The sequence below is a fragment of the Aptenodytes patagonicus genome, chromosome 4 (assembly GCF_965638725.1).
Source record: "Aptenodytes patagonicus chromosome 4, bAptPat1.pri.cur, whole genome shotgun sequence".
Taxonomy (NCBI): Eukaryota; Metazoa; Chordata; class Aves; order Sphenisciformes; family Spheniscidae; genus Aptenodytes; species Aptenodytes patagonicus.
Window position 1 is genome coordinate 51,292,756 of NC_134952.1, and position 23,674 is coordinate 51,316,429.

Genomic DNA, 23,674 nt, shown 5'->3' on the forward strand with positions numbered 1-23,674 from the left:
TGTTCTTTGACATTTTAGATTTGCAATACTGGTTGAACATTCAGAGGCTTTTTGAGCTGTATTTTTATCAATGAAAAGTCTGTGAAACCACTTAACTAACAATTAGCTTGTATTAATGTAATCCTGTCCACTAGCTTCCATAGATGATGGAAGTACTAACTGCCTGTATCAAAGGGAAGAAAAAGCATTTGATTTTTAAGACATAAATCAAGTCCTTCGTTTCTTACTCTTTGATCAGCTTTGCTTATGCGGGCACGTAATCCGACCCCTTTTGCTATCTAATTTTCAACCTCTTTCCTCTCCCTCCCCTTAGTATTGAGCTTTTATCAAGGCCAGATTTTTTTTTTTCTCCAGGGGCTAGTCATGCCTCATTCATTTTTCTCTCTGGTGTTTAGTAACCCTGTTGCAATATTAAACCATTAGGAAATACCCACTTCTTGGAAGATCAAGTACATCCTTTTTTTTGTTACTAGGCTGCCGCTCTATGGCCGTATGCACAAACTACAGGCTTAGTTCCACTGCAGTAAACTGTGTTGGAGGAGTTTCTGGGAATGTGTGATAGAACATCTGGGCTTCATGTTCTACAGCGAGAGTATGATTACCTTAGAGACGACAAAGGAAAAGACTACCATTTCACCTGTAGGCACCTACCAGCCTGATATCTTAAACACATTACAGGCTATCTTTTTGGTCATTAATACTGTGCATACTGTATTACCCTAACATGTAATTTACCACTATGCTGCCTGCGCTGGCTGTCTTAAAATACTGCTATTTTGAACTGGATTTTCAAATGAGAGAATATTCAGTCTTTTATGCCAGAAAGCAAAAGGATATGCTTTCAAAATACCCTGACTAGGAAATCAAGTAGATGCTTAGGCTAATACATGCCTGATGTCCTTCATAAGGGTGAAGTTTTGAAGCTTTTGAATCTGTGCAATAACTAAGTCATGGAAGTGAATCAAAGTGTCTTTTAAATGTAGAGGCTTATATGTAGCCATACACAGTGGTTTACAAATGGGTTAAAGGGGCATCTAAACTTTTATTAGGAATTTTTTCACTTATGCAAGGTTGGAATACGCTGCCTACTAAATTATTATATAAGTCACTATTTTCACATCTGCTTCTGAAAATGGAGAGGATTGAAATTTAGCAGATCTGCCTTCTGGAGTACCGTGAGCAAGCTGTAGATTTGTCTGCCTGTAAGCACTTCTGCTTGAATTCTACTGTGTCAAGACCTTTCACAGCCAAAACTCATGTTGAAAAGGGTGGGAATGGCACTGTATAGGTGTATAGTATTATTCCTCATCCTTGGGCAATTTTGCATGTTTCCATTCAGAAAGTGGAATAAGAGCAAGCCTGAGATGCGTTCCTGCCTTTATTTTTCAGCACACCCAAGCTAAGAGGAAAACTCCAAGGTTGATGGAGATCTAATTTCTCATAGATGTTAACTTCTAAAGAACACCGTCCCTGCTGGATGTACTGTCAGTGACCATCAGTTGCTACATAGAATATTGTAAGGGCTTCAAAATGATACTATTTTCTGTATAAACAATACCTACCATTTGAAAGCAATCTGAAAAATTGAAGTCCAAAACAAAGGAAATTAATCCATTCAGGTGAATAAAAGAGGTCTTATTGGCCAGAGAAGTCCAGTAGCTTGAGAACAAGCTCAAAATTTTTAATATGTGTTTTCCTTTGAATAGAGTCCTGTATGCACTCCTGGGTTTGCTGGAGGGCAGAGGGGAAGGAGGATTGTTAAAAATTAAACAGCTTGCTCTTACTAAAATAAAAACCCATCGTACAGTCATCATTGATTTAAACTAAAACAGGTTCTGACCTTTGGCCATGTTAGTAACATTGTTCCAGAGAATCTCTACAGCGTTTTAATATTTTGTGTTAATGTAGACTAATATTATAACAAAGGACAAAACTTCTTAGAATAGTATTTTCCAGGATGTTCAGCCATAAGGCACCTTTGGTTTCTAAACAGAACCTGCTGTTAAAAGTGCTAATTAGTTCTGCCAAGAAGGTAACAGTACCTATGCCCTAATAAACCAAACTGTAATAAATATATATTAGGAGGCTCTGAATGCCCCAGTTATATCCCCCCATTTAGGAATACTACAAGTAAAATTTACTATGAGCAGGAGATTTAGAAAGAAGGGAAGATCATAAAACGATATAAAGCAGGAGCTCAGAAAGAAGTTGGATGAGAAACAGCTTGGGTATGGGAACGAAACCAGTATAAAAGGAGATAAAAAATTACCTTATTTTCCCAAGTATTTCTGCAGCAGTCAGTGCAAGCAAGGGCAACATAAGAGGTGTGGCTTAAAACCATATGCTGAAGTTGCAAGTGACAATATTGAAATATAATAAAAGTATTTGTAAAGAACAGGGATGCTGACCAAATAGCTAGAGGCTGGAATGTAAAAGAAAGCGAGGCTGCCTGAAGCATGATGCAGGCAGCGCAAGATCCTCCTCTGTAGCTTATTTGTTGTAGCAGAAGCACCAAGTTCCCAGAGTACCGATCGGTGTCATGTACAAACCTAGCAAGTGCTGCAGTGCAGCAGTCTTTGACACCTAACACATGCAGCTGAAACACTCAAGTCTACCAGCAAGGCTAAAGAGTGAGATTTAAAGCAGTAGACAGTGAGAAAACATCAACAAATTTTCTGTTGGGTGGCACTGTGTCAGGTATACGCACAAGCAAACTATGTATGCGGAGGCACACAGCTAGCAAAAGCTAGGTTAGCTGTAGTTTGCAAGAATTAATTTAACTGTTGATTTAAGATGGTGAATTGAACTGCAAACCAGACCAGATCCTGTAACAGTCAACACAGTTTTTGAGCTGCTGTAATAAACTGAATTATTTCCTTCACATGGAGATACTAAAAATGTCCCTCTTGTACAAAGTGTTGTATTTTTTTTCCTGAAACTTTTGCATAACTTTGTTGCCATTCACCATTATTTTTCTCCTGCATTATTCCTAAATGGTTGGAAATGCCAGTGTACTGTATTCCAGATATGGCTGTAATAGGGCTGCAACAGGGCTGTATAGAAGATTATTTATGCTGCTGAATTCCAAATATGATCCATGGTTTTTCTCAAAATGCTACTGTTTCTTTGTTTTTACAATGGCATCATATAATAGGCCTGTATTTAGTTGCATGCTTTTCACCTGTCTGGTCTGGCTCTGCTTCTGAGACAGTAGGTGTCCAAAACTGATATGTTTTTTTAAAACAAAATAACATGCTCTAAATGTTCTAGAAATGTAAAAACATCTTAATACTACTGAGTGATCCTAATCCCGAGAAAGGGACCTTTTCTTCCTTGTGCATCTACATTACTCACAAAGGGAAAAGGCCTATAAAACCAAATCAACCTTAGTGTTAAGACATGGAAATACAAATAACTGCTTTTACTTTATCTTCCTTTCCTCTTGTTCTGTTTACTAGCAATTCAGTCAAACAGATTCTGTGTATTTATTTTATCACAGTGCCCAGGTGATTTAGTTATATCCAGAATCCTGCTGTGCCAAAACAGAAAGTGCCTAGAGGACCCAAATGTAGTTTTCCCAGTTTTCCTGTCCCTTGCCACTAAAGGCCTTGGGTAGCATCATTGAACTAGCAAGGTTAGAGCCCTAGAAAGGCAGAGTTAATTACCTGCTTCTGCCATCCCTGGTGAAATGCCATTTCACTTTTCTGTATTTCAGTTTCCACATGCATTGTATTTCCTTCCTCTTGTCTTTTTTTTTTTTGGCATTGTAGCTTTGTATTGTGTTGGGTTTTTCCATATTTGTTTTGACAGTAAGCTTTTCAGTGTAGGAACAGTGCCTTTATACAGTATCCAACACAAAACGGCCCAATCTGAGTTGGAAGCTCTTTGTGTCAATATAATCACACTAGTAAATTCTTTAGCCCAGGTACTCTAGCTCACTTTATCCCTTTATTTCACTAGATGTAGTTCCTCACAGCACTTCTTCCTCAGTAATATTCTGTTTTAGTAGGGACGAGCAGATTAGAAGGAGCAGGACACCCGCTACCATCCTTGCAAAACAGTGGAGGTCACGGTCAGATGCAATTAAGAACAAGAACTTAAGAGATACTGAAGTTAGTATCCCCTTCAGCTAGCCAGTGCTATGCCCTCTCTCACCTCAGATCAAGTTTTGCATTGAAATAATCTCCTGTCTTGATTTTCCTGCTTTGTTTAATCATCTGTACTGTTTGTACTATTTCTTTTCATGTTATGTCCATTAAGCTACCATTTCTTTTCCCGTTGGCTTAACTGCAAAAGTCTTGTCCTGAATATGCATGGAATCTAGTACAACCTTCAGGCAGCGGTGAATCTCCAACACTGCTATTTATAAAGGATATTTTGTGGACACTATATGCACAGTAGTAAATTTATTGAAGTGTAAAGAGAAAAATTGCTCAATACAATGCAACACTTCAGGAACACATTCTGGTATAGCTCTCAATCACACACAAACATGAAGTTATACTGTCTGTCATAAAAGAATTGAATGTGATAAATTCTGTGAGCAGTATATTAAATCTAAGGCTCAAAAAGCTAGCCACTTCCACAGTACCAGCTCCAGGAAGCTGGCTTGATTTCCCTTCGGTCTTATATTTAACAAATTGCCATGAAATTATGTGGGTGTTCTTTTCTTTCTCTTGAAAACACAGCTTTTTGAAACTTCATTCTTTAATATTTTCTGTTCACATCCTAATGGATAAATATTCACATCTCAGAATTTCCCATAGTTGGCAGAAATTGGCAGCATTGTTGTTTGTTAGAAGAGAGGCAAAGGACTGAAATGGTATGGCATTACTGCCCCATAAATGTGATCTCATCAAATCAATCTGCAGGCCTGGAAAACTTGTAGTTCTTCCATTGGACTGCTTCAACACTGGATGTGTTTTGTGGATAATGTGAGGGCTTACATGCCTGATCCAAAACCAGCTGAAGCTGGCAGAAAGATTCCATTGTTTTGATTGTAATTCTTTGGAGTATGTGTCCTCATCTACTGATATACAGATTAAAATAGACGTACAGAAATACCTGCGCCAAGCTCCTGTTCCATCCTCCCTGCCAGATCACAACACGGGGAAAGCACTCATATTTCTGCTGGTTTCTTAAATGAGGAAACACAATCCTGATGTAGAAGGGAGCCTGCCAAATTAAGTAAACAATATAGCAGCCAAAAGACTGCAGGAGAATTTTTATACTGCATGTCTAGAAGCAGGAGGACTGAATTCAAAGCCTTCGGAGAGGACAAGCAAGACTAGCTTTAAACTGTCTTTGTACTCCTCTGATTCTGGGTTGCTCGGCAGTCTGAACTGGCTTCTGACTGGTGCTGAAGCTCTGGCTCTGACAGTTCCCATTTGCCATGTTTTGCAAGAGGCCTTTGAATACACAGCCTTTATACTCTTTATACCTTTTTACTGCCACCAACAAGGACTCCACCAATTGCAGAACACTCCAACTATCTTAACAGGCATAAAGTGGGTAGAGCACATATGAAGACATTTGAAGTGCACAAGAACTACTTCACTTTTATTGAGATGCCCTAAGTAATTTCTATGAGGCTCGCTTGCCAGGAAGCGCAGTGCTGATACAGCTCTGTTGTCACTCTTCCAGTTCATCACTGAATTTGCTCCCAAAAATAATGGGAGAAATGCAGAAGACACGACACCGGAGGCTGCGGTGAAACCTACGCAAAACTTCCTTGTGATCAGAGTCTGGATCAGTGCGGACCATATGGGCTCATTATAAATGCGCTAGAATATTTATTATACAAAGAATAAATATATAAACAAAAGTTTTTATTGTAGCCAACAAGAGAGTAATGTAACTGGGAGAAAAGTGAGAAATCAATCAAATGTGTAGTTGATGGCACAAACATAAGAACTGTGATATCAAATGTAAGGCCAGAATTTCTGTGAAATAACAAGCATCTCAGTGTGCCTTTTCATTCTTTTTATTTCCTGGATTAAGGTATTAATGATTGGGGGGTGTTTGGGGCATTTAGAAGCCAGAAATAAACTAGAATGTATAGCAAGTTTGCCCTGACTCTCCCTTTTCTACTGCTACCCCTTGCTTCCTGGCTCTCTTGCTTCCACCTCCCTCTTCCTTAAAACTGCTTGTCCTCATTAGTGATCATGTCACAGTCTTTCACCAGTTAAAAGTCTTACAAGGTAGTCCCTCTAGATGGTTTCTGATTCTACCATTTCTCCTGATTCACGATTTCTGATTCTACCATTTCTCCTGATTCCTCACGAGCCTTTAATAAAAGTGACACTTCTCGTAGCCTCAGAATTTCCTGCTTGAAATAAGGTTTCACATAGCATGTGTGTATTAGCCAGGCTGACTGAAGACAGAGGTAGTATGAGAATGGGAGGCCTTTTAATGAATATTTTCAATATAAAAAGATTCATGTGTCAGGACTCTGGAAACAAGACATTAGACAAATCAAAAATTAAGTCCAATGGGCATAATTTTTAAACATTTTTACTTGGTTCAGCAGAATCTGTTCAGTTTTCCTTCTCAGGAGTGTCGTGAACTTCTGTTTTTCCTGTTTCTTCTTGGCTCACTGTTTGTATTCTGATATCACTTCGCACAGAAGAAGATTGCCTCTTGGAGAGTTCAGTTACACATGCTGTTCAAGTGATCCTGACAAGGATGAATGGTAATAAAAATTGTCCATCCTTTGAACGTGATTTGGATTACACTGCAGAAATTACATGTCAATATTGGATAGAGCTGTATGTGGGATATACACAAGAAATATAGGGTTATATGTGGACATGGTTTGTCATTCCCCTTTTGACACCACTCACTCTACATGCCTGTTCTTTATTTATAGGCAAGAAGCATGCTGGCATTTCAATATTCCTTCAGCTCAACAGTTCAGAGTACAGTCACAGCAAAAAAAGCAACATGTGTAACCATGAATAGCCTGAGATTCTTTTCACTGGATTTTCCAAGAATTTAATTTTAAATTGAGAGGTAAGCCACAATGCTAATTTTACAGGAGTTTTGAAAAGGGGAGGTCAAATTCTGGAATTAAAAAAAAAAAGATGTATGAATAGCATTCATAAGATAATGAACAGACTAGAAAATGGCACACAAAATTCCCTTTACATCTTAGTAGTAATTACAGGAGACAACAGATGCTGTCCTGTCATGCAACATAATGTTTTACTTTATATAGTTCTGGGCTTTAATTGTATTAGTAGGGCCAAAAGTCAACCTTAGCTTATTTCTATGAATTGTGTCTTTTTTACTGACAGGAACAGGAATGATCATGCATACACAAACACATGCAAATGTGTGACACAAAAAAAAGTTGTGCTATTGTAATTAGAAGCATGAAAAAAGTGTGTGAATTGAATTAGGCTTCAGTTAATTTCATCAACTTGCCAGGGTACTGTGATCATGAGCACATTAGAAATATCTTAACAGTGATGATTTTCCATCTCTCATGCCCCCTTTGAATATAATTTTTGTCATACATCAGTAAATCATGAAAATTTATAGTTGTCCCCTGAAAGTTTTGACCTGGTAATGATGCAGAATGAATACGATATTTCTGCTAGTAGAAGACTAAGAAAGTCGAAGTATTTCAAAGTAAATAAGATGGAGATTACATCTTGCAAATACAAGTTATTTTGGTATTTTAAGTTGGCAAGAACCATTGCACTCGGGCAAAAATTCACTCCTGGGGAGAACAGTAAGTGTAATCTGAGTGTTTGCATTCACTAAATCTGTTTTTAAACTCCCTAGAGAAAAATCAGGCCTGTAAATTTTCAGAAGTCTTGAACAAATACCAGAAAAAGAATCAGAATGGAAACGTTCAAGCATGTCACTTTTCCAGTTGTCAATGCACCAGGTGTAATGTTAGCACATGTGAACCTGTCTAGCGCTAGGCAGTTACATTTTTTTTCAACAAGACATTTTTCATCAAGAAACAAAAATAAAAGTCCTGCTAGACTCAGAAATCTCTGGTTCAGCCAACATTATGTCAATATTATTGGGCTTCAGTTGCTAACAACTTGCAAGCTGGAGAATTAATAACCAGACTTAAGTTGCCACCATTCACTAATGAGGCTGGAACGTGACCTGCACACCTAACCAGCCATGAATAAAAAAGAAAAAGCTCAAGGCTCATTTACTACAACTGTCAAACTAATGCATTTTCTTTAGTGCTAATCCAAAGAAGGGTGAGCCCTAGTGCTGCAGCAGTGTATCAACATTCAGCCAGTGTAAGCACCAGAGTAAAACAAGAGACAATTTACTCCAGAAATTCTCAATATATGTTTTCCTTTTACTATAAACGTTTCTAATGTCTTGCCGTGGGACTGGACGATAAACCCATATTAATCCCCTTGGAAGGCTGTATTTCCTGTGATTGTGTGAGATGGGACCAAGGTTTTATCTGCATATTTTACATTCTCCTTTTGCAAATTTTTGCATTCCTTTCTCAGTGTTAAATCATTGCTTTGCCAATAATAATTGTGTATGCCAGAGCTATCAACAGTAGAAAATTCCATATGTTGCTGCACAGATGAAACGCAGAGAATAGAGTAACTCAAACCTACCTCCTTTATATGCACCCCTCCAATCTGGGCAAAAGGGGGGTGTACTGTAGATTTCATAGCTGAATTCTAGATCAAAAACTGTGTTTTAATTATATTTTCAGTTAAATCAGAGCATCTCACTTGTTTTCTCTCAACTCAAAGGAAGTCTGAAATTGTTGTCCAGATACAAATTCGGGGCATGACCACATCCATAGATTTTCAGAATATAAAGGCTGTGTTACAACCCTGAAGGTTTTGTGGAATAAAGTTGTCTCTGAGAGAGCTGCTTCAGGACTGGTAGGTTGTTCCTGGCTCCAGCACAGTGCTGAACACACGGCTTTTGTGAAAGTACCCCAGAAACTGATTCTGACACTCTCTTCCTTATTTTCCAGACCATTGAACTCTTACCGATCGGGAATTGAACACTGTAGAGATCCTTTAAACAACTTCTGGCATTTAGACAGCATCGGGAGAAGGGGAGTTCACAGTAGATATAAAAGATTTCTTTCCGTGAAGCAGTTTCTGAACTGATAAAGTTAACCTGAGATAAGCATTTAGGAGGTATTGTCCATAAAGACAATTTAGTTAGTCAATGGGAACAACCAGAGTGTAGAAAGCACAGGTGAGTGTGTCTGGAATTCTTTTTTGCCCTACTAATTCCTGGATGCCACTTCCTGCCCTTGGAAACAACAAAAACGCATGTGAATTGGAGCGAGGCCCTTTTTGGAGAGGGAAGGAATAGCCCATACCTCCTCCCATGGTGTAAAACCCCAGGAAATTCTACCCAGGCTTTTCTCTGCCCTTCATGCTTTCCACACTCCTAAAGCTTTCTGCTCAGCAGCCCCTTGAAGAATGTGGCATTTCCTTTGAGTTAATGAAATTGCAAAAAGCGGCTGTAAGATTTGGACTGAATGGGCGCTTTCTCTGTGAGGAAAGAGTGCAATTTCTTTCTGGGTAAAGGAATAAACACTGTGAAGAATAAACAGTATGAGTAGCTGCAGTCTGAGGAAGGCAGAGGTTTGGGGCAGGCTAGAGGAGTTACAATATATAGGCGTTGGGGAAGAGTAGAAGAGACTATGGTGACATAAAATGCTACAGAAAAGAAGATGTGAGGGAAGTCTAAAAAGGTTTGAAAAACTTGCCTTAGGGAAAATCTGAGTTGCTTCAGTTTTCAGCTGAGAACTGTTGTGTGCTGATCTCACTTGGAAACCGGCTAGCGCAAAGCTCTGATGCAAGGTGTGAGCTTTCTGTGAGAAACTGTCCATCCAACTCAGGATTTTGCCAACAGTATCTTGCAAAAATGCTGCTAACCTTCGTCAGTCCAGACCTCACTGGGAGCTCCAGACATTTGGCAGACACTTGGTTTTCACTTATGTAACTAAAACAGAGGAAATTGGGTTACTGTTGTGCCATCACATTATAAACTTTAACTTTGTATTTTTTTAATCACATGAATCTTTTTCTTTTGAATGATGCAATCCTATGATTATACTTGGTGAATACAGAAAAAAGTTCTGAACCCATGAACGTGCGCATGTATATGCAAAGTAATAAGGAGGTAAAAAAGTAGGATAAGGCCTCCGTTGTTGGACTATACTGCTAACAAAACTCAACATCAAAGAGTTTACCAAGAGGTCATTGACCCTAAAAACACCAGATTGCTTTGTAGTAACAATGTATGAATAACATGAAACTATTTCTGGGAGTCGGAAAAAAAGAATAGTTCTGCAGCCCAATTTTTCATCTATCTAAATAGTATAGGTATCTCCTTGATTACTCGGGAGTTGTCAGCTCAGAAACTACAGTTGTTTAAATAAGTATGTATAACTGGAATGCAGGACCCCTAAAAGCCTAGCAAAATAGATTCATGCAAGCATGAGTGTGAAATACATAAACCCCTCAGCTGATGTCAAGGCTTAAGCCTATTTAAGGCCAGTATGGAGGCCCTGATGATGAGGATGCTTGTCATCATCTATTCCTCTATTGACATTTGATTATTAGAGTAAGGGTTGTGGTATAAAATTGAGAAAGACAGGACTGATACTATCATGTAGGATTATTTTTATTTTACCCTTAATTGCTACTGAGGTATGCAGGTCCTTCCTTCTTATCAGATAAATTGAAAAATAAATGTCTGAGAAACACTGTTATATCTTGCATCACGTTTGGCTGGCTGGCTTAAAATAAGCAGGTGTCATCCAAAATTTGTCAAGGGTCCTAGCCAAGTACTCAATCAAAGCTATCAAACTGTTTTTCCATTCTTCAGCTTTTATAAAAAACAAATTGTTTTAAGAAGCTGTGTGTTGTTTAATGTATGAATGAAAGATAATGTCTGTAACAGATCAAAAATTATTTTTTCTAAAGTTGGAAACTCAAAATATTCTATTTGTAATAGTCTATTTTGAATTTTTGAAAAACTTCCACATTAGAAAAGTGTTTTTCCGTTAGCAAACACACATTAATGTAACTAGACTGTTACAACCTCATTAATATTAAACTTTTCAGCACTGAACTCACAAATTAGTAATTATCATGCAATTATTTAATTGCAGAATTATCCTATTGCTGAATATTAACGTACCTTTATGAACACTTCTGGTAAGTGTGAACTGTGTCAGTGTTCAGCACAAGAAAAACATGACAGAATGCCTGACTGCTCACAGGTGGTACTGTGGGAAAAAAAAACCAACAACAAAAAACCAACAAAAAAACAGGAGACTGCAGATTTTTGTATTGAACTATGAAGATTATCCACCCGTATGTCATTTATATTTCCAGGGAAAGGCAGTTTACATGCCTTTCGTGGCAGAAGAACAGAAGAAAACAGAAGCAGAGCTTCTCATATCTGTAACCAATTTCAGTACTGTGAGAAACTTCTAAATTTACTGCAACGGACAAATTTATGACCCCGCTTCACCTTTTGAAAATTCTTTAGGACTCTGTTTGCTGTCTTCCATAAGTTTTTCCCTTGTCAGCTCTTTGCACTGAAGTGCAAACTGCAGCAGAAAAGCTGGACTCTCATCCTGGGGCTAGCATTGCATATTCTTAGGTATTAGACTCACGTGTGTCCAATGCGATAATACTTCTTACATCGTGCTGTTGCCAGCTCGCTTAGCACAACATCAACACTGTTCACTGATAACTCTGTGGTTATAGAGTAAACATTAATACTTCAGGACTCAAACTACAAATCGATTTGGCCTTGATAGCTTCTCTTTCTAAGAAGCGTTTACCTCTGAACCAGCTCTTTTTCCTTCTGTATTTCCTCACTTTTTTTCTACTTCTTTTCCTTATTCTCTTTAATCATGAAGGCCGTAGAAACAGATATATTTATTACCCTGTGAGCGATAATACTGATAAAGGAGAAAAATACTGTCAAGAGATGTTTGTTAACAGGACAGGAGAGGAAAGGGTGCTTTTAGTCCACAAAAGTTGGAAAACAGCAAAAGTAACAAAATTATATGTAAAACTAATTTAAAAACTAATAACTGTAAGAATCTCCCTCTGAATAGGTTTTCCCCACTTGACTGTCAATTTTTGGTCTTTTGAAATTACTGGATTTGCTGCTTTCATGTAGAGATCCTTCTCATTTTTCTGAGAGCAGTCTCAAAATCCCTAGTTTTGCATAAAGGTAATTTCCCAGTGTTTCCTTATTCAAGGAAATCAATAATCTTCTATTTTAATCACCTTCACTCATCATAAAACCATCTACCTCTAGACTGTCATCATGCCAATATGCTGGGAGCCACAGGCAGTTGTAACAATGCAAGGGGAACCCGCTCTTAGCTGGAGACATTTCAGGAAGCCTGCAGGCTCCTGCAGGCTCCAACTACACTAAAACCCATTGGACCAGCTGAACACAAATGGAGATCAAATTATCAGATCTTGGCCCTCAGCAATGTCAGGTTCCTACACTGGCTATATTGCCAATGTCGTTCGTCTATTGAACCAGACCCTTGTTATTTTTACTCAGAACAAAAATAATGTTGTCATGTCCAAGGGCTACATTTTCCCTTTTGAAAACACTCTTTTTCATCCTTTGCATTTTTTAAAAATCCTTTGTCTGCATTCTTTTGTGGTCTGAGGCTCCTGTATCTCAGCCAAACACTGATACATTCATTGCAGGCTTCAGCTGCTTTGCAGAACCTGAATAGACATTGAGGCTACACGAGCGACTTCAATTAAGCAGTTCTATAGAGCTGATATTTTTTGTTGAAAAACAGTGTCTTTTTGCAGGGCCAAACAAAGTGGCAATGCCAGGGATGCAAATCAGAACAAAATACTTAAAAAATAATAACTGCCAAGGCAACTAATTGCAAGTATTCAGCAGAGAGTACAAAGACACATTTACCCAGTTGTTTCCTTCTTTTACTTTACCATTGTGAAATTCCAAATATGTACATTACAGCAAAGATGCATATGATAAAGCAGAATTTCAGTGAAAAATTTCCAGATTTTAACAACCAAATTGCGACTTTTTGAGACAGTAAGGTTTGTTTTCTTGGAGAAGTGTAGCTATGAAAATATACAAAAGTCTTTTTATTCCTACGCACATGTACAGAGCAGAGATTCTCACTGAAGTACAAGAATGCAATTATTTTTCCTTCACCCTGCTTGTAAGGCACAAATACATTGTACTTCATGAAGGGCTTTAGAGCAGCATATGCCACATGCTGATGTGTTCCTCTCAACTACCTGAGACTACAGCAAGTGCTCTGCTTCTTTTTTGTTTGGGGTTTTTTTTATACAACTTTTGTAACTTGCTTCTACATGTATTTTTTCTTCCCCTTTTATTTCTTTTTGATAATTTCTATCAGTTTATTTGCTGAAAAGTAAAAGAGGAGCTTCATTCCTTGTTTTTATGGAGAGAATTTCCCACATGGCTTTAATTCCTCCTGCACTTGAAGTGGTTGGGTCCAATTCATCCACCCTTCCTCTTTGTTTCCTTCTTCCCCTGGGCTCGGCAACCCAGCAGAAGTCTTTTTTTGTGTGTGTTCCAATCTGAGCCAAATTATCACAGATTACTCTGTCTGGCCTAGGCTATTATTAGACCAGCCAGCAACTGTGGCTCTTTTGATTATTTCAACAGCTGGTTTTGTTGCTTGTCTAAAGACCCAAAAGCACAGCTCTCTCCTCCCCCTAGAAACTGCCTACCCAGATAAAGGGCTGTGTCAGGATCTGTTCCAAGACTGCTAAGATGGATCTGCTGTTGCTGAGCACTCCGCCAGAGCCCCATCTATCTCCTGCAGACTTGTTAAGGCCTACCTCCTTCCTAGGTACCTCCATTATTTACCCACCTTTATCAGGTATCAAGCCAGTGATGTGTTGACGCATTCGACGGAAAACCCTAAAGCTGTTGATCACTTGAAAATACCAACATAAACTAGAAGTGAAGCACAGCTCACAGAGTATGGATGAGTGCATCTGGCAAGCACTCAATAGAAAAGAATTACTTGTAAAAAATGGAGCTCTAGACATCCACCCTCCATCTCTACTCCCTTAGAGTCCTTGTGTATTAGCAGATTTTGCAGCTGAGAGAAGTGAAGAGTATGTGAACATACTGTCTTACACATTCCTGTACGTTACCCTACATACATTTGTTCTACAGGCATTTAAAACCTAAAAAACACCTCTAAGCTTGAATGCTTGTGCCATTTGTACACTGGCAACGTTGAGTCCACCTACAGACAACATACCCTGAAGAACTCTAGCTACTGGTAAGCAACCTCCTTTTGGAGGCAATGTGCATTATTGAATGTTTTTTGCAATAAATGTTTCAGAAATATGATTCAAGTATTTCATGCAATGCTGCCTTGCATTTTAATTTTGTTTACATGCTGGGAATTTTTGCTTGTTTCCAATAGTACTGATTGGAAACTGTTTCCAGTAGTATGTTGGTTATTGCTACCTGAATCTGTATCCACATATGAATTGCATCATAGTCTGATCTCTTCCTTTCTGGTGAAATTGGTCCTCGATCAGTTCCAGGCATTTCTTGAATGGCTCCTCTAGCTCTAAAACTCAGTCCTTGTCTCGAATGCATTTCCCACTGGCAGAGCTTGGTATATGGCCAAGCGGTTGCTTCAGAGACTTTATCACTTTATATTTAGGTATTGCACTTTCATTTTTAAGTAGGACTTTCCCTGTGAACGCTAAGCAACTCTTGATGATCGTCAACATTAAATACTCATGATCCTTCCATACTGTATTATTTGAGATTTGGGGGAATGTTTTCTTAGTCATAGCTGGAACTACTCTATTCGGCATGTTTTTCTTAGGCCTAAGATCTCTCTAAATGTATTTTTCAGTTTTATGTGCTTGGAAGCCTCTGCGTTAATTTCATCAACAGCAACAAAAAAAGGTTTAATTCCATTTTCTGGGGCCTTTGAATTGTATTATGTTCTATGGTGTATTCTGTTTTTTCCTTCCTTGGTAATTTTACATGATAGCAAGCTTCCTTTCCTTCCCCACCCCAGCAGTAGTGAAACACATAGTATTAAAAGGAGATATTCAGGAAGTGGAAAAAGGATGGTCCTTGTCACTCTTTGTGGTTAGTGGAGTTTAGGAGCTGAATACAGGTGCTGCATTTCGGCTCCACAGCGAAGAACCAGAATACAAACAACACAAACCGTTTGTTCTACATGGGAGATTCTCTTTTGTCTCTCACACGTGCACATACCAGCGACTTCCCTCTCTTCTGCTGTTCTTCTTCATACTTTCCGCATTGGAACTTCTTGTGTTTTTCATTGCAGGTGAGGCTTTGTGGAACAGCCCTATAGCATATCTGTGATGGCAGTGCACCACTGAGGAACTTTGTAACCAACTGGTTATCCTGTACAAGGCACGCTGGTCTTGCATTGAAATTTGTGAGGTGAGATCCTTTGACTAGCATGCAATCTACCCATGCAGAGGTCATCCGAAGCATGAGGCTTTTGAGAACACATACCTGTAGTGGAAGGTTTGTACGTACAGTTTTATGTCTGGCCTTATGTCCTTTTATAGTATAAAGCTTTATGTCCTTCTAAAGTGTAACTATTACACCCCTTGAACACTAAACATTCCAAGGAAAAAACCTTCTGTTAAGGAACAATGATTGTAAAGTCAAGCACTGAAACGCTAAGAAATGCATAGACAACCGTTTGTATTCATGCATTATGATATATTTTTCAGTTTTGTGATCACATACTTTTTTTTCAACCTGCACGATCTGCTTTATTCAGGCTACAGAGTAGATGGTGCCTAGTGAGTCAGCAGAGATATTGCTCAACATTAGGATTACTCAATGTTTTGTTGTTTCTTCCTGATTTAATTTGTGGTCACATACTTCATACTTCATTTATTTACTGTCCCTTATTCACCTGTTCTGAAGCTGAATTTAACTTCCTTATATGCTTTTTTTTAGTGGTGCCTAATGTGGAGTCATCTGTAAAAACATTTATGGCTTGGTTTTACAGTAACCATATGATGTGAAGAAGCAATATAATTTCAATTTTAGATATGGGCAACTGAGGGCCAGAAAAAAAATAATTAAAGCTAAAACTACACCTGACTTCTAAGCATCCAACTTGAAACATGGCCAGATTTTTCATATCGCCTCTGCGCGGGAAGCGTGTACCTCACCGGTTTCAAGTGCGTCCGTAAGATCACTTCTCCTGAAGTGGTTTAAACCACCCTAACGAACCCCACGCCAAGAAACACATCCTCCTGGCCGCGAATTAGAGCCGGCCGCCGTTTGAACGCCTGCCTTCCCTCAGCCCTAAGGATGGGCCACCCAGGGCCCAGCTCGGCAGGGCCGGGCTGCTGCTCTACCCCGCCAGCAACCGCCCGGTGCTCCTGGGGCACCCGGCTTTCCGGCCCGCTCGCAGTAACTGCCCTTTTCACCTCCTCTGCCTCGTCGGGAGGGGAGGAAGACCTCGGACCCCCTCGCCGCAGGCCCTTTCTCCCGCTTAGCACGGGGCTGCTCGGGTTCACGCGCCCTCCGCTCGGTACCGGCGGTAACCCCACCCCCCCCCGCGGAGCCTGCCCCGCCCCGACCTTCACCCGCCGGCCCGGCCCGGCCCCACGGGGCACGGCGAGGTGCCCGCCGCGGCGGAGCGCTCCCCGGCGGCGGCCACCAGGTACCTCCCCCCACCGCCGCCTCCTCCGCCCCCTTTTGTGGCGGTGCCAGGCGGCCGCCGGGTTTCCTGCTGACGCCGGAGAGCCGCGGATGGGCAGGAAAGGCCGCCGCCGCCTCTCCTCCCGCCCACCGGCTCCCGCCTCGCCCCGCTCGCCCCGCCGGCAGGAGAGCGCAGCGGCCCGGGCTGAAAGCTCGCCGGGAGAAAAGGGGTGGAGAGGGCGCAGGTGCGGGTCAGGCCCGGGGATCACGGGGGCCGGGTGGCCGCGCTGAGGGGACGCGCCGGCCTCGCCTGGCAGGGGCGGGAAGGCCCCCGGCCGCGGGCGGACATGGCAGCCCCCGCTTCTTGAATGCGTTCAGCCGCCCTCCCCGCCGCCGATGGCCGAAGCCTGGAGGCTGGAGGAGGACGAGGAGGAGCTGCGGGAGCTCGGCAGGAGGCACCGGAGGGTCGCCCTGAGCTCGGCAGCAGGTGAGGGGCGGCGGCGCGGCGGGCCGTGGCGTCGCTTGCTTTGGGCTAGCCCTGGCCCGGTCGCCGGGTCTGAATTCCTGTCGGGGGCTGGGCGGCGTTGACGGAGCCGCCCCGGTGTGTGCCGCCCCCGTCGGCTTCACCCGAGGTCAGGTCAGCTCAGGTGCATCTGAGCCACGGGCTGGTGTGAGCCGCAAGCACGCTCTCCCCATGGGCTCCCCTCCCCGGGGCTCAGCCCCAGAGCCTGCTCCTTCTCCGAGCTAATGCTAACATGGGCACGCGCTGTCCCCCAGACACGTCCAGACGCTTAAGATGCCGTATCAGGAAATGCAATACCGATTTTTCTTGAAAATACCAAGGTGGAGGAACATCTAGATGTCAAAGTTGACCACGTGTAACCATTCCCATGTAGGTATGGACAGCAGGCCTTGGCAAACAGGAGGCAAGAATTGGTGCGTGTGGGAAGGTATGGAGACTGGAGCTTGGGAGCAAGCAGATTAATACGGCTTGATAGAGAGACTTGGAGGTCGCAACAAGCTTTTATTTGAAATGGTGAAATCCAGTGAACCCTGGCAGCAATTGAAAGTATTTAATTCAGACATCGTTGTTAATTGAAGGGCAATGCGTGTAACACTTTTCTGTGGTCACTGAGGTATGAATGCAGCATTTCTTTTTCTGTCAGTGTAAAACCCCCTCCAGAATGAATTGTTTTCCTAAGGTCTGTTTCCAGGGAAAAAATCAGCCACACTGCATATTTAAAGTTGAATTCCAAATATTCTGATTTTTAATAATTATGATACAATTTTAACGATGTAGTAACTTCTACAGTTTATGTGGTTTTGCATCCATTTGAACATCAAGAAATTGAGTGTCCCCTCGTAGATGACAAAAACACAGCGATTTGAGGGATCGCAGAGGAAAACTTGCAACATGTAGGCCCTGTGGCTTCCACACTGTGGCTTCCAGTGACCCTGGTTATGTCACTGCATTTCTGGGCAGGTGCAGGATTAGCAGGAGCCTATTGAAACTATTGTGGCTTGGCATGTGTGCAGGGTTTCGCCTTGTCTAGGGTAGGGTGCAAAAAAAAGTGTTGGTTCCTGTATGGTTTCCTCAATAGCTAAATGTTCGAGATGCTAGTTATGTGGTCTGTTTTTTAAAGGTGTTTCTTCTGGAGATTTTTATTAGCGGAAAACATATAATTAGTTCTACAGTTTATATAATCTTTGCCGCCTTCTTGTAGAACAAAGCTTGTTCCCAGAGTTTGTCGTTGGCGAAATGCTACTAATCGATAATAAAGGGCCTGTGTCCTTTTTTATTTTTATTATTATTTTGTCCTGATAACCCCCCTTTGAAATGGGCCTGGCACTGTTTACCTTACTAGTGTAAAGTATGTGTGAATGACTAGCATTCTGCTTTAGTTGTCTCGCCTTCTTTCCATCTGTTTGCAAGACTCTACAGTAGAAAACGGCACAGACTCCCAGCGGAGCATTCTTAAGGGCTCGGTGAAGAGTATCACCCGAGGTGGATGGGTTTGCTGTTCTTCCCTTACTTGACAATTCTCTTATTCCTTTATTTACAAGCCTATTGAAAATAAGTGTGCTTTTTTTAGCATGTAATAGGCAGTTACACTGCCAAAATGGTAATGTAAGTAGGTATTAAATAAGCCTGTTGGATATTTTTGCATGGTTTAAGAAATGTTGTAGCTGCATCTTAGCAGACTGTCAATTTAAGCGTATCAGTCTGTTAAACTAATTGTGAATGCGAGAAACTTAAATTTCTGGTAGGTTCAGCTTATGCATGACAGTGCATAAAGGCAGTTGCTCACCTTTGTCCTGCACGTACAAGGCGTGCATGCAAAGTGGTAGCTGAAAGGTGAAAGTTCACAAATGCTTCTGACGTCCTAAACGCCGAGACATGTAATTAGCACTGTTATATTGGAGGACCAGAACACAGGAGACCGTGGAACGAAGAAGTAGCATTTTCCCTTGAAGCTAGTCACAGTTGTGCTATGCCAGATACTGTAGGATGAAGCCAGCTAAACTAATCTAACAGCTTGCTGCTGCTAGAGGTGTGATCTCTTTCATGGATGTGCACTTCTGCGCTCTCTCTCGTGTGTCAGCTCTGCTGCTTGTCCAGCTTGTTGGTGAGTGAAGTCACTGAAGTTGTGGTTTGGTGGCAGCCTGGGCTGATCTACCCAGTGGCTGCTGAGGCCTCTCTTAGAGACCTTGTGCTCGCTAGAACCTGCACCAACCTGTTCTGGTGCGTTGGCTGAGCAGAGAGCTATTTCTCTTGTTCTCTTCGGTGGATGGGAGCCTGCCGATTCAGCTCGCTGGAATGGTTTTGTACAGGTTCGGATGAATGTTGAAGCTGGTACAAGTGAAAGAGTAGGAACATGCAGCCGGAGGGAGGTGAGAGACTATGCCAGCCAGGAGTTAGTTTGGCTTAAGTTGCTGTGAAACTGCAGCCTGAGAACTGTTAGAGATCTACTCATGTGGGGTTTTTTGGTTGGTTGGTTGGGTTTTTTTTCTGGATTGGGTTGGGGGGTTGCTGAAGCACTAGGCAAGTGCTGGAGCTCATCTTAAAGCAGGGAATGAAAACTTAGACACATAAGCAGATGAGATGGGCAGAACCATCCTTGTCTGTGGAGTAGCTGTAGATAGCACAGCTGACTTGTCTGACTGCCTGTTTTTAGCCCACTGCATGTCATGACAGCAGAATTCTTTTCTCTGAATTCAAGAAAGCTTTTTAATTAGCATGTTGTGGAAAACCTGCAAGAAGATATTAAGTAGAGCAATTTAAGACTCTTCTAATGAAATTATTTTCCCTTTGAGAAAGTGCTGATTGTTTGATTTTTTTTTTTTTTAATATGTATAGGTTTTTTTAAAGTGATAGGGAGGAGTACTAGGATACTTCCTTTAAAAATTGAGAAGAATAAAAATAGTTGCATAGGTTCATTAAACTGAATCATCTGGTCACCTGCTGTGGGAAAGGAAGCCAGTCTTGCTGGAAACCTTTAGGTTTTTTTACTGCAATATAAATAAGTAAAATAACGTGATTGATTTCTACCCCACTTGTTGCATATTTCTGTCACTGTTGCTCTGGGAAGTAATATAGAACACTGGATTTTTACTGGATTTTTTGGTTTAGAATGTTAGTATTTTTATTTAGTTTGTTTTATTAAAGTGGGAAAAAAACCACCCAAACAACAACAAAAAAGCAAATTAACATCCTATTTCCCCATAAACTTACAGGCTCTCTCCAGTCTAACTTTGGACCTTAATCTGGTGTGCTTTCCTATTTTGACTAGCTTTTTATTCTGTGACAACTGACTAAAATAAGTGGGCTTGGAGGAAAGTTTATAGTGAATATAGTAAATCTTAGTTATGAACTGCATTGGTTAATTATGTGTCCTTGCTGCTGCATTAGGACTGAGGGAAAATCTCAGTATTCTGCTGTTATCTAAAGTGCACAAGAAATTTTTAACATATTCAGTATCTGTATTATTTCACTTTCAGATCTGGTCAGTGTTCCTTGAGAAAGAATAGCCCACTATGGATGTGGCTGATGCTTCCTTACTTAAAAAGAAAATAAAATTGCCAAATATAGAAGTCTATAATGAAATCTACTTGAGTTCATAATGAAGAGCTATTGTGATTTGTACTTTAATGTGTGGTTAAAAGTACAGATGGTCAGTAATACAAGGAAAGGCTTTGACTTAATTTAATATTGCTCTGTTTTACTTATCACAAATGCTTGTCTGTGGTTTGTTCCCACACAGCGGCTGTAAATTTTGCATATGAGTTTTGCTATGCTGACTGAAACATCTCTATTTTTTCAGTTTGGTGTTCTGCCCCCCCCCCCCCCCCCCCCCCCCCCCCTTTCTGTGTCTTTATATTATTTCAGATGTTTTCTGGAACTTTTTCAACTCTAGTGGGCAATTTTAGATTATGGGTGAAATCATCTATTTTTTGTTGGTTGATTGACTGAGTGCTTTGGGTTTTTTTTTACCAAAACAAGATCTAATTCAGAGTTGGATCAATTCTTTACACTCCCACAACTCCCACATCAAACTGGTGCTGACTTGTTTTGGAAGCTGAGAACAATGAGCTGTGTCCAATATAACAAATTAAGGTTGAATATTTCACGGCTCAACATGCTGAGAGGTTATGGGGGTACATTTGTGTAGTGTGTCTGATGAAATTCAGTGAATGGTAATTTGCAGGCATCATGGACTTTTTACAGATAAATTAAGAACTTGAAAGAAGAATGCTTGGCAGTTGTTCCCATGTTAATGCAAAATATGTGTTTGGTCTTAAGAAGTAAAGAATAAGATGGTCTGAGATTCTTCATGAAATTCTTAAGTCTGAGACTGATTAAGTGATGATGTCCTTTAGGGTTCACTGGATCATAACATGAACAGCTTGACCTTAGTACTTCCCAAGCAGTGCCAGTGACCCCTGGAGCAGAGAGAAAGCATGATTAGGAAAAAGGTGGCTCCAAGAGTTAGTTGCTGTGTTCTTAAAATCTTAACTAAATCTTATATTTAAGAAGCGGAAAGGTCTGCGTCTTACAGAACAGAAGTCAGCATTGTTCAGCTGGAAACTTCGTTGTCTGCATGCCTGTGTCCTTCAGTGCTGATATGGAAATTTTTCCACTTGTCCATAGCAAGAGTAACCATTTATCGTCTCTTATTCAGAGAAGAAAAAAAAATAATCCTGATAGGGCAGATCAACTGTCTTGAATAAATGCTTAAGGTCTACCTATGATCTGCTAGTCTGTCCATGTGTACACAAGAAGCCCTTAAAAAGAGGGCTGAGAGGAGAGTTGGGGGCGTGGGAGCGGGTATTTGTTTGTTTGTTTATTTATTTAATCAGTTGGCTCACAAGTTCAAGAAACGGTAGAGTTGATTGCCAGCTGGGCATCTCTTCCCTCTTTCTTCTGGGATTCAGTCTGTTTTGTTTTTGTAGTCCCAATGCAGGCTCAGGGGCTTCAGTTTTAATAAGTGCTTGAGGCACCACCACAGCAAAACACTTAAAATTCAAAGACCACAAAGAAAGTAATTCTTCTGTAATAGTCTCTAACTGGTGCTAATATGTTATATCATGTAAGTATTAAAAAGATCACCTGATTAGGCCTTTTCCATAGCCTGTTGAAGTTACTGCATACAACTCCACTAAATTTCTTAGTCTTTTAATTTAGCTTGATTGAGGTAAATATAAGATACTAACTAAAGCTTTTGTGGAAGTTAAATAATGTAGCCTATATGTGGAAATTCACCAACAGATCTTGAAATTCAAGTGTACGTCAGCAGCAAGAAAAAAAACTGCTTGCATTTACTTGGCCAAGAGTGTAGACTGAACCACAGAGAATGTTGTGTCTTCTGAAGAAACAACCCTTCTAAAAATGAAGGCTGCTCTAAGGAAAATAACTGAATAACTTCTGATAGTCAACAGGGTGATTCCCTGGCCAAGGAAACTGTAGAAGGACAAATAAAAATAGGTATTATTAAGTGATGAAATAGACCTTCCTCACTGAGGTTATAGCCAAAGCAAGGCACAAAAATGTATCATTGCGTAAGGAGTGGTGAGTTTGTAGCCAAAGAGAATAACCCATTGAGTTATGATTGCCGGAAGACTGTGCTGTTAACTGTGTTGCAAGCAGTCATTTCCTGTCAAGGTAACAAATGAAAAATCAGGGTTGTTGCATAAAGAATGGAGACAGACAGCAAAGAGCAGAATGAGACATAACCTCATTGCAAGAAGCTTTTACTAGAGTGGTTGTTGTTTACAGATGGAAAAAAACTTTAATATTTGTAAATAAATTTGTCAATATATACTTTTGACAGTATAGCCTTGATTTAAAATCTGGAAACAACAGAGGAGCGGTGTTGACACTTTCTCCATTAAATGTTGATGTAGTTCTGCGTGTGTTGTTTCAATAAGTATCTCATACAATATGTGCAGTATGAAAAGAAATTTTATTTTGATAGCACTTAAAGCCATTTGACATCAACTTCTTCTGTTGATGCTTATTATCTATAGTTAAATACAGTGCTTTACATTTAGCATAGTTTAGTTTCTTTGCTTTGATGATTTTGTGTTTGTGGCCATAGGAGTGTTGCTTTGATGATTTTGTGGTTTTGGCCATGGAAGTGTTGGCTGGAAGGGAGCTCTGGGGTCACCCAGTCCAGCCTCCTGCTTGAAGCAGGACTGTTGCCAAGGCTAGATCCATCCTCCCAAGGTTTTGTCTAGTTGTGTCTTGAAAAGACTCCCAAAAGAGAGGGATTTACCACCTCTGCGGGTAACCTGCTCCAGTGCTGCACTACCTCCTAGTGAAAGAATTTTTCCTCATGTTCACCCTGAACCTCCCAAGCCACAGTTGTGACCATTGCCCCTTGTAATATCGTCCACTAATACCAGGAAGAGTTTGCATTTGGGATCTTTGTTGCTACCCTTCAAGTAGCTACGCGCTGCTGTTACATAGCTCCCTTGCCTCCTCTTTGCCAGACTAAAG

General features: G+C 40.7%; 1 protein-coding gene across 4 annotated transcripts in view; it reads left to right on the forward strand.

Annotated features, from left to right (window-relative positions):
- The first annotated feature begins 16,904 nt into the window (after positions 1 to 16,904).
- Positions 16,905 to 23,674, forward strand: part of SH3D19 (SH3 domain containing 19) — an 85,569-nt gene continuing 78,799 nt past the window's right edge. For 3 of the 4 annotated variants that reach the window (XM_076336702.1, XM_076336704.1, XM_076336703.1), the window contains exon 1: positions 17,020 to 17,164. In XM_076336702.1, coding sequence (XP_076192817.1) covers positions 17,074 to 17,164 — 91 coding nt within the window. In that variant the 5' untranslated portion in view covers positions 17,020 to 17,073. Of the gene's footprint in view, positions 17,165 to 23,674 lie in introns of all 4 variants that reach the window. The other variant, XM_076336705.1, reaches the window with a different exon arrangement.